At 43.8% G+C, this 11,606-nt stretch overlaps 1 protein-coding gene across 7 annotated transcripts in view; it reads left to right on the top strand.

Annotated features, from left to right (window-relative positions):
* The window catches only part of Vps13d (vacuolar protein sorting 13 homolog D), a 234,091-nt gene that overhangs the window by 39,182 nt on the left and 183,303 nt on the right, over positions 1–11,606 (top strand). For all 7 annotated transcript variants that reach the window (XR_004121180.1, XM_031379407.1, XM_031379404.1 and 4 more), the window contains 3 exons: positions 1,801–4,011; positions 5,469–5,620; positions 8,698–9,729. Coding sequence is in view for 6 of the 7 variants with exons in the window: in XM_031379407.1 (XP_031235267.1) it covers positions 1,801–4,011; positions 5,469–5,620; positions 8,698–9,729 (3,395 nt within the window). In the remaining variant the exon portion in view is untranslated. The remainder of the gene's footprint in view (positions 1–1,800; positions 4,012–5,468; positions 5,621–8,697; positions 9,730–11,606) is intronic.

Raw genomic sequence — 11,606 nt, 5'->3', positions numbered from 1 at the left:
AAAAAAAAAAAAAAAAAAAAAAAAAAAAAAAAAAAAAAAAAAAAAAAAGGAAAAGAAAAGAAAAGAAAACAACCAAAAGATCACCACCATTGATTCTTGGGTGCCTCCTGTATCCCAGGTCTCTATTTGTTTCTGGAGATGCCCCACCCCCCTTTCATCCCCTTCACTGGCAGATTTCCATTCATTTTCATTGTTATCTAGCTATCTCTCTTGTCCTTCCCCACATCTGAACCTGAACAATCTCCCCATTCTTCTCCCCATTTCCTCTCCCTTCCATTTACCTCCTTCTGTCTGACTCTTTTATTTTATTACTATTTTTTTATTACTATTTTATTTCTCCTTCTAATCTTATGACTATTTTATTTCTCCTTCTAACTGAGATTCCTCCCTTGGACCTTCATTCTTTTTTAGCTTCTTTGGGTCTGTGTAATATAGTGTCATACCTGTCTTTTATGGCTAATATCTACTAATAAGTGAGTACATACTATGCATATCCTTTTAGAACTAGGTTACCATAATATTCTCAAGTTCCATCCACTTGCCTCCAGAAATCATGATGCCTTTGTTTTTAATAGCTGAGTAGTATTCCATAGTGTAGATGTACCTCATTTTCTTTATCCATTTTCAGTTGAGGGGCATCTAGGTTGTTTCCAGTTTTTTGCTATTATGAATAAAGGTGCTGTGAACATAGTTGAGCAACTATCTTTGTGGGATGGTGGGGCATCTTTTGGGTATATGCCTAGGAGTGGTATGGCTGGGTCTTGAGGTAGAACTATTCCCAGTTTTCTGAGAAACTACCAAATTGACTTCCACGGTGGTTGAATTTTTCTGTGTGACATTGTGCATTTTGATAAACATTTCCTAATACTCAGGGTTAGAGATGGAAAATTAGTTTTTTTTATTTTTAAAATTTTATGTATTATGATATTTGTGTGGCAACTTTGTATTGTTGGCTTTCTTTTTCTCCCTTTATGTGCCAGATAAGGGTATTATGTAGAGCAAGAATATTCTAGAAGGGAAACAAAATGAATACTATAATAAATGGAGAAATGAAAGCTTGGAGAATGCTGTAAGAGAGTCGTGTCAGCAACCCTGCCAGTGATAAGCTGTGAAAGTACTGCCAGTGGCTGGGGGCCTCGGTATCCTAGTTTGAGCTTGGAGGGATTCTTACCTACATTTTTATTCTTTGAATTTTGGTTTTCAGTTTAATAGATAAATTCATAGTAAATGAATAGCAGTTACAGTGTTATGTCTTTCATTTTCATCCACTTAAAAAACATCAGCTTAGTGGACGCTTTCCTTCTTCTTCCTCCTCCTCTCCCTCCCTCTCCCCTCTTCTTCCTCTTCCTTCTCCTCATCTTTTATAATATGGGGCAGGGACTGACAATGTAGGCCTGGCAGGCTTGGAATTTACTATGCAGACTAAGCTGTTCTCAGACTTAGAATGTTCTGCCTGCTTCTGCCTCAGAAGTGCTGAAGTATTTTATAATTGAATTCTCAAGATTTTAAATCTGTGTCTAAGACTTTATTTTTTTAATGTGAATTGCCTAAGTTTATGTGTACCACATCTGTGCAGGAGTTTGAAGAGGCCAAAAGATGGCATTTGGTTTCCTGAAAGTGGAGTTACAGGCATCCAGTGAATTGCCACGTGGGTGCTGGGAATCAATCCTGGATCTTCTACAGGAGCAGGAAGTGCTCCTGAGCACTGAGCTGCTTCTCCAGTGCTCCTTATTTATAACAAGGGAGGGAGGGGGCAAGTAGGAGACGTTTTACTTACGGTCTCTTCATTTCTCCTTGTAGAAGACACTAGGAGGAAAAGTAGGGATGGCTCAGCTTCTGAAGAGAACCAGTTCAGTGATGATGAATATAAGACCCCTCTTGCTACACCTCCCAGTACCCCACCTCCAGAGACCAGCAGTAGCAACGGAGAGAAAACACCACCCTTTTCTGGAGTGGAATTCAGCGAGGAACAGCTTCAGGCTCACCTAATGAGCACACAGATGTATGAGAGGTACTCTCTGACATTCATGGACCTCCAGGTCATGGTAGGGCACGTGAGAGACAACTGGAAACGCGTGCAGGACATTGATGTGGGCCCAACACATGTAGTTGAGAAGTTCAATGTTCACCTGCAGTTAGAACGTCGGCTGATTTACACGTCAGACCCCAAGTACCCTGGTGCCGTGCTCTCAGGCAATTTACCAGACTTAAAAATCCACATCAATGAAGATAAGATATCTGCTCTGAAGAACTGCTTTGCTCTCCTCACCACTCCTGAAATCAAGCCCTCTGACACCCAGATCAGAGAGAAGATTTTCCCCCAGGAAGGACCTCGGGGAAGCTTGCAGGATTCAGTAATGAACTTGACCCAGAGTATTGTAATGCTGGAGCAGCACACACGGGAGGTGCTAGTGGAATCACAGCTCCTCCTAGCGGAATTCAAGGTGAACTGCATGCAGCTTGGTGTTGAGAGCAGTGGCCGCTACATCTCAGTGCTCAAGGTGTTTGGCACCAACGCTCACTTTGTGAAAAGACCGTATGATGCTGAAGTCTCCCTGACTGTTCATGGATTGCTCCTGGTGGACACCATGCAGACTTACGGTGCTGATTTTGACCTTCTGATGGCTTCACATAAGAATCTGAGTTTTGATATTCCTACAGGAAGCCTCCGGGATAGCAGGGCACAGTCTCCTGTCTCTGGACCTAATGTGGCCTTCCAAACTGATGTAACCATTAACGACCAATCAGCCACTAGTGTTTCCCTGGAGAAAATTCTCACTAAAGAACAAGAGTCTCTCATTAAATTGGAGTATCAGTTTGTGAGTTCAGAGTGCCCATCTATGAACTTGGACAGCACTCTGCAGGTCATTTCCCTTCAGGTCAATAATTTGGACATCATCCTAAACCCAGAGACAATTGTGGAACTCATTGGTTTTCTTCAAAAATCCTTCCCTAAGGAAAAGGATGAGGTGAGCCCTCAGCCTCTGATGACTGACCTTGAAAGAAGCATTATGGAACAGGGCACAATTCAGTCAACTTATGAGCAGAACACAGAGGTTGCTGTGGAGATCCACAGGCTCAACCTCCTGCTGCTTCGGACAGTGGGCATGGCTGACGGGGAGAGACATGGCAGGAAAATTGCAACAGCCAGTATTGGTGGCACCAAGGTGAACGTGTCGATGGGCAGCTCGTTTGACATGAATGGCTCCCTTGGCTGTTTGCAACTCATGGATCTGACACAAGAGAATGTGAAGAACCAGTATGTTGTCAGCATCGGGAATTCTGTAGGCTATGAGAACATCGTCAGCGACATTGGCTATTTTGAAAGTGTATTTGTCAGAATGGAAGATGCAGCCCTGACTGAAGCATTGAGTTTCACATTTGCTGAGAAATCAAAACAGGAATGCTTTCTCAATCTGAAGATGGCATCTTTGCATTATAACCACTCTGCTAAATTCTTGAAGGAGTTGACATTATCTATGGATGAGCTGGAAGAGAATTTTCGCAATATGTTGAAAAGTGCAGCCACCAAAGTGACCACAGTATTAGCCACCAAGACTGCCGAGTACAGTGAGATGGTGTCACTCTTCGAAACCCCAAAGAAGACCAGGGAACCGTTTGTCTTAGAGGAGAATGAAATCTATGGGTTTGGCCTTCCTTCCCCTCGATCGGACACGGTGAAGCTCATCTTGAACATAAACATTGAGTCTCCAGTTGTTTCTATCCCTCGGAGGCCTGGGAGTCCTGAGCTGTTGGTGGGACACTTGGGACAGATATTCATCCAGAATTTTGTGGCAGGAGATGATGAATCCAGAAGTGACCGCCTGCAGGTGGAAATCAAAGACATTAAACTCTATTCTTTGAATTGCACTCAGCTAGCAGGCAGGGACAATGCCGGACCTGAAGTCAGTCGGACATTTTGCCCGCCCTCTGGGTCAGCCAGTGTTAATAGCCAGGAGGAGGCTCACTTCACACGACACGATTTCTTTGAATCTTTGCATAGAGGCCAAGGTGAGAAGCAGAAACATGTTTTGAGTGTGTGTAAAGGTTCTAAACTCAGCTACTGTGTATGTGTCCCTGAAAACAATACAGTCCCTTCCTTTTAGGGTTATCTCTGGTTAATGTGCGAACAATCATAGTGGTGTTTTTAACAGTTTTGTAGAGGGCTGGCATGGTTTTACTTTCTCTCTTTGGATAAAATAATGTACTTTGAGCCAGGTGTGGTGGTGCATACAATTAATACCAGCACAGGGAGGCAGAGGTGGGTAGGTCTCTGTGAGTTTAAGGCCAGCCAGGTCTACACTGTGAGTTTTAGGACAACCAGGGCTGCACAGAGAAACTCTTTCTGTGAAGAGCTTGCAGCTAGGTGAATTCTTCACCAAGATGCTTCAGTGGATGGATATATATGACCTCATTTTATGTATTATTTTTATTCTCTTGTTTAAGCTGTACATTTTTCGCAGTTAAATATTATAGCCTAAGGTAGCACAAGAATTTAATGTAAACACAAAAGGAAACTTAGTCTCTGGGTGTGTTAGGTTTCTCTAGTGCTCTGATTTTTGTAAGTGGGTCTGTGCAGGGTACAAGAAATGGCATTTGCATGTTTGTATTCTGGATGTGGACAGTTAGACCCAAGCAGTGCAGCTATAGAATCAGGAACACTCTAGAGACTGTTCAATGGCGAAGAAAGTAATGCCCTTGAAAACGTCTGTGGTTCTCAGAATGTCCTTCACTGATTTGAAATCTGGAGAGCCAGCCTCTGGCCTAATGTGCTAGATGTGCTCTTAACCGCTGGGCTGTATCCAGCCAGTCCTTCATTTCCATGCTTAGTAAACAGTTCTTTTCTGTGCTTGGAATGAGTGTTCAGCTATAATACTGTCTTGAGGCCCAAGAAAGCTGGGTCTATTACTGAAAGCCATGGGAGGAGCAATCTGGGTTGGAAAACTAGCTTCCATGGCTAGGAGAATGGACTGACTTAGTGTTTACCATATCAGATACATTTTAAAGTATATTTATCTGGTGTGTGTGTGTGTGTGTGTGTGTGTGTGTGTGTGTGTGTGTCTCCGTCCGCGTGCATGTGCCCACATGCATGCATGTTGCAGTGTTGTGTGCAGAGGTCAGAGGACAACTTGTGGGAGTTGGTTATCTCTTTCAGCCATGTGGGTTCCAGAGATCAAATTCAGGTCATCAGGCCTTTATTTATCCTTTGAGCTATCTTTGAAGCCTTACCATTTCATATTTTAAAGTTGCCAGGCAGAACATGTCATAAAAGTACATCCTTTCCCCCTTGTAAACTTGTCTTGTGTTTCTACTTGCTGTGCATTTTGGTCTCAGTCATAGACTCAGCTGCAAGGCCAACCTGCCATCAGATAACCCCTAGGCTTTATTGTATATACAGGATACTTGATTGTCAGTAACAAACCAGATATCAGTGTTCATGCTCTGTCACTTCTGCTCTCTTCGGCCAGCCTTTCATATCCTGAACAATACCACCATCCAGTTTAAGCTGGAGAAGATCCCTATCGAGAGAGAATCTGAGCTGACTTTCTCCCTTAGTCCAGATGAGCTGGGAACGTCCAGCATCATGAAGATTGAAGGAAAGTTTGTCAACTCAGTTCAGGTAAGCAAACACAGGATTGATCATCAGGTTAGGGAAGTTCAGAGCCAATCAGATATTATTCCTTTTCTGAGATGTGGAAGATGAGATACATTTTAGGTTTGGGAACTGTGTATTTGGGACATTTGCAAAATCTTTATGGTTGAGCATCTCTGATCTCTTAATTTGAAGTCTGAAGTACTTTTAAATTGGAAACCTTTTGAATGTTATAGGTTTCAGGAGTATTTTGATTTCAGACTAGGAAGAATTTTCCTATATCTGTTTGTGTGTGTGTGTTTATTTAAGTTTTATTTATTTTTATGTGTATGAGTGTTTTGTGTGCATGTATGGAGTGAATTGTGTAGTGCCTGGTGCCCAAGTAGGCCAGATGAGGGTGCCTGATTCTATGGAACTAGAATTATGGATGCGGATGATTGTAAGCTACTATGTGGGTCCAGGGAATTGAACCCAAGTCCTCTGCAACAACAAGTACTCTTAATCACTGAGCCATTTCTTCAGCCCAATCTGTATTTATTTTATATTTATAGTGTATATAGTACTCAGATTATAATGGTATATATTTAGGTATATTAAGTGTTGAAAGAAAAATATGTAAATTCAAGGACATATCATCAGTATACATTCATGTTGTTGATAATTTGCTCTAATAAACATTGAACCTTGTATAACTCTTTAGCCCAGGCTGACTCTGAATTCATCGTTCTCTTGACTCTACCTCCCGAGTGATGAGATTACTACGCACATGCCCTGCTGCCCTCAGCAACATGGAATCCTTTGATTGTACCATTTTGTCCCTAGCAATGGCTTTCTTCATGTGTCACAAAAAAACAAAGTAGATTTCCAGTCCCATTTCCCAGTGTGGATGGGGAATTACTGCCTAAAAAGCCAGTTGTCTTTCCCAGGAGGATGTAATTCTTATCCCACTTTGGACACACTTGGGATAGACTGTATAACAATTGTGATTATTCGAGGCATTGACTGATCCTTTCAACAGAGTAAAGTTAAGCTTGCCCTCTCTGAATTGAATTGGGCCAGTTAGGGTGTATGTATGTCTGTGTGTGTGTGTGTGTGTGTGTGTGTGTGTTTATGTGTGTTTATGTGTGTTTATGTGTGTACATTGTGTACATATGTATCCTTTCTTCACAAGTAACTTTTTTCCCTGATTTACAGGACTAGAGGAAAGAGTAAGTGTTAATGAGTAAGTGTTAATGAGTAAGTGTTAATGAGTAAGTGTTAATGAGTGTTTTCAGGATCAGTGGCCCCTCTGTCGGGCTATAGATGGTCACAAGTTTGACTAGTATCAGAGTCTTTGGGTGAGAAACCCTACCCCAGCTCTCTTTCTCTTTTTTTATTAACTTTTTTATGCTGTATGTGTGGATGTTTTATTTGCCTACTGCTCACAGAGGCCAGAAGAAGATATCAAATCCCTTGGGACTGGAGTTATAGGTGGTTGAGAGTATGGGTGCTGGGAATTGAACTTGGTCCTCTATAAAACCATTCATTACTCTTGATCACTGGGCCATCTCTTCAGCCCCTTCTTCCCTTTTTTGGGATAGGGTCTCATGTAGGCCAGGCTGGCCTCTTAACTCAGAAATCCGCCTGCCTCTGCCTCCCCCAAGTGCTGGGATTAAAGGCATGCGCCTCCACTGCCCAGCTAATAAACAGTTTTTTAAAGGAAACATTTTAATGTAAATCTCAGGCTTTGTTTCACTTCATCTTGTCTATTTTGGATGTGTCTCTCTGAACTTTGTCTCCTTATGTATTGTGACGGCGTTTGATTTTCAGGAATGTCTTCATTCTGGTCTGCTTGCATCATGTCCAAGCAGGTCTGCAGCAGTTAGGTACAATATCCTTTAGGGCTCTCTGGATCTGCCCTGCCGCATCTGCCATTCCATAACTCTGTGTGGAAACTGGTCAGTTGCCTACAGAGTGGCCAGTGTGGTGCATTTGTGCCTCTCTGAACTGGGGCCAGTATTGCTGGGAACCACCCAGGCCTCCCTGGATTCTGGTCTTTCTTAGCTCTCCTTCTCTTGGCTAGAGCTTTCCAGGCAGGTGCTGTCAAGAACCCCCAGTTATGTTGTATCTGTCACACAAATGTCTGCGTTTGATGAGGATGTGTGGGTGGCAAGAGCCTGATCTCTCACTTGTAAAATTCCCTGTCAGTCATTTCTGTTGCTTCATTCCACTAATGAACTCTGTGGGGATGAAGATTAAATTAGGGGTTATAGAACGGCCACTTTCCAAGTCTGTCAAAATTTCTGTATCTGAGTTGCGATCCCTCTGTTAATTGCCCTTAATTAGTAAAAAAGATGTACTTGAAAATATTTTTAAATAAGAAATTCTAACGAAAAGAAAGTAAGAAGCTGGGGGTGCAGCTAAGTGACAATGTTTGCCTATTATGTTCTGGGTCCCAGGCAAGTGCCAACAATGGAAACTGTAAGCGAGAAAGAATTATGCAGAGCTGCATAATTTTTGAAAAGTACTGACCATTGTTTGTCCTGCTGACTGCTGACCTGCAGTAGTTTTAGAATCTTGTTTTTCAGTCCCGTGCCCACATTAGACATTTGGAGGTCTCCTTGCTTTCTGAGTTATTTTGTGTGGTTAGAAAGAGTGGCTATGCTGACTCCATCCAGGGAGTACTGGCTGCACATTGATGTGTGTAGATTATTCTGCAGGTAGCTAGGGAGAGCCTTGTAAATAGAAGTGGGAAGGGAAAAGAAATGATGGTCCTTAATGCCCACTAATTGAGAGCCTCTTGGTAAACATAGAAATACCAGCTGAGAACCAAGGGTCTATGTGATGAATATAGAGTTGAAGGGAGCTGGGGAGATGGCTCAGTGACTAGGGCTCTTCTGCTCTTCTAGAGGACCTGAATTCAGTTCCCGGCACCCATGTCAGGGAGCTGACAGCTGTCTCTGGTGGGGGGGGGGGAGTGGCAGTGTCTGACTCTTCTAACTTCCATGGGCACTTGTACCCATGTATATCCCCCCTTATGCATTCCCCCACTCCCGTTCTATATAAAAAATTGCAATACATTTTAAATGGTTCTGGAATAACGGGGCTGTTCCCTTTGAATGCAGGTGGTGTTAGCCAAGCACGTGTATGAGCAGGTGTTACAGACGATGGACAACCTCGTGTACAGTGAAGATCTGAATAAGTTTGCAGCCAGTGCCCCGACCTCCCCCTGCCTTAACTCTCCCCTGCCCCAGCTCAGTTCCTGCGGAGAACCTTCTGTGGAGAAGAAGGAGAATGGACTGTTCAGCCACTCCAGCTTTTCTAGCACTTCTCAGAAGTCCTTGTCTGTGAAGGAAGCCAAGGCCTTCACTCAGATTCAAGCCAACTTCTGTATATCGGAGCTGCAGGTTCAGCTGAGCGCTGACCTGACTTTGGGGGCCCAAGGGCTTGTGAGCTTAAAGTTTCAAGATTTTGAGGTGGAGTTTAGTAAAGACCACCCACAGACCTTATCCATCCAGATTGCCCTGCGTTCACTCCTCATGGAAGACCTACTGGAGAAGAACCCAGACTCTAAGTACAAGAGCCTGATGGTGTCCAGAGGGGCTCCCAAGCCATCTAGCTTAGCACAGAAGGAGTATCTCTCTCAGTCTTGCCCTTCGGTGTCCAGTGTAGAGTACCCTGACATGCCCCGGTCTCTCCCTTCCCACATGGAGGAAGCGCCGAACGTCTTCCAGTTGTATCAAAGACCCATTTCCACATGTCGGAAAAAGCAAAAGGAAGCCCAGGACAAGAGCTACCCCCAGACCCCACCTCCTTCCCCCTCAGCGGACGAGCCCAAGGCGCTTGTTGGAAAGAGTAAATTTGACGATTCCCTGGTCCACATCAATATATTCTTGGTGGATAAAAAACATCCAGAGTTCTCTTCCAGTTATGGTCGCATTAACCGGAGCATCGATGTCGACTTTAACTGCTTGGATGTGTTGATCACCCTGCAAACCTGGGTGGTGATACTGGACTTCTTTGGGATTGGCTCCACCGCAGACAACCATGCGATGAAAGTGCCACCTGAAGGCCTTCTCCAGAACGTGAAGGCAGAGTCCAGTGCTTCCATGGAGTCTGAGCTCCAGGAGCCAGTGAACTCCAAGCTGGATCTCAAGGTATACACTCTGAGGATGAGTTTGAAACTTTTTGTTTGTTTGTTTGTTTTTTCGAGACAGGGTTTCTCTGTGTAGCCCTGGCTGTCCTGGAACTCACTCTGTAGACCAGGCTGGCCTCAAACTCAGAAATGCACCTGCCTCTGCCTCCCAAGTGCTGGGATTAAAGGCCACCACCACCCTGCGAGTTTGAATCTTATCAAAATGTAAGCACTTTACATTCCTCCTTGAAAAGAGCTCTAATTGGCAGAGGGCTGTGTAGTCTCTGCCTGGCTGTTGAGAAATAGAGACTTAAGTGATGTCAGTGTCTTAGGAAGGGTTTTGTTGTAAACCCCATCTGGAGGCAGAGAGAATATGTAGTTTAAGCAGCTTGTAGTTCCTCTGGCCGTATGATTCCAGGGAGTCCTTTTTGCTTCTCTAGCCTGTTTTCCTCATCATTCATGTTTTATGATGATGTGAGGTCCATATGCAATCACCTAGCCAAATGTCTGGTGCATGGTAGCAACTTCTATTACACAGCTTTCTCTGCAAGGCTTTGTGTTAGCTCCCCACCCTCTCATAGCATTCTTGGCTTCTGCTGGGCTCACTGTAGCAGTGGTCACAGAATGCAGTGTGCAAAGTTAGTTTGCCTGTTAGAGTCCTGACTCTTGCACTGCAGCTGTGTTCCTGGGTGAATCAGGGAATCAGGGTTTTCATCAATAAACTGGGTGGTGTGCAGTAGTGCCTATGGAGAGGGTGGTCCCAAGCTTTAGATGAGATTATTTTGAGGCCCTCCACCTAACAAGCTTCTAGTGGTTGCTGTTACAGTTTTCATTTGGATGTAGGCTTTCATGATTGTAATTTAACCTTGACATTCATATTGTAAATATTAAAAAAAAAAAAGAGGTAGCAAATAGACAGCCTGTCGTTTATGACGGAACAGCAGGTAGGTGCACGGAGTTGATGGCTGGGGCTGTACAGGTCTGTCAGCGTCCTGACATCTGTGCAGCAGCAGCTGGTAACTTCTGTGTGCTCGGGAGGGAGGTCTTCATCTGTATACCCTGGAACATTCGGCCGTGCGTGCTGCTGGGAGCAGCCAGGAAGGGAACTCTGTTACCCTGTGCTGGTGTTGCCTCTCTTCTCTACCCCACCTCTAGAAGCAGGAGGCCTGGGAGGAGAGATGGGGGAAAAGCCAGTTCAGCCTCTGCCTCTGCCTCGGTGGTGGGGGTGGGGTGGGGTGGGGAGGGTGGCGAGCACACTCCTTGGCTGTGCTCTGAGACTCTGGGGGTGTTGGCCTGTCAAGGTGACCGGAAGTGGTAGTGCTCAGTCATTCTCTGGCTGGATTCGATATGTTATTCAGGTGACTTTGTTCTCTTTGTGCCTGTGGAGATGTGCCTCAGCAATCCTTCCTTGCTATAAGGTGTGCTCCTGAGGCTTTACATACAGTGCTATAGGAGAACAGGACTAGAGAAATACTCCTTAATGTATTTTTTGAAACAAGAATTTTTGATCACTTTTATTATGGATTTCTCATATATCACAGGAAATGTGTTATGAACCTCAGTTACACTGTAATCCATCACTTTTATTTTTTTTCTTCACCGAAGTCTTCTAAAGCAGATTCTAGGGCTGGTCAGATGGTTGAGTGGGTAGACGTGTCTGCTCTCAAGCCTGATAGAAGGAAAGGACTGACTCCTGAAAACTGTCCTCTGACCTCCATTTGTGGGCATATGCATGCCTGCACACACATACAAATAAATAAATGTTAATAAATTAAGCTAATTAATGAGACTATCTAAAAAACAGAAATAAAAATGTATACAATTACACCCCCATATTTGTTTCTAGGTAAAAAAATGAGTATTTTTCTTTTTTCTTTTTTTATTCTTTTTTTTTTTTTT

Source organism: Mastomys coucha, unplaced genomic scaffold (genome assembly GCF_008632895.1).
Source record: "Mastomys coucha isolate ucsf_1 unplaced genomic scaffold, UCSF_Mcou_1 pScaffold18, whole genome shotgun sequence".
Lineage (NCBI taxonomy): Eukaryota > Metazoa > Chordata > Mammalia > Rodentia > Muridae > Mastomys > Mastomys coucha.
Note: the sequence above shows the minus strand (reverse complement) of the source record. Positions and strands in the feature narration are given on the sequence as shown.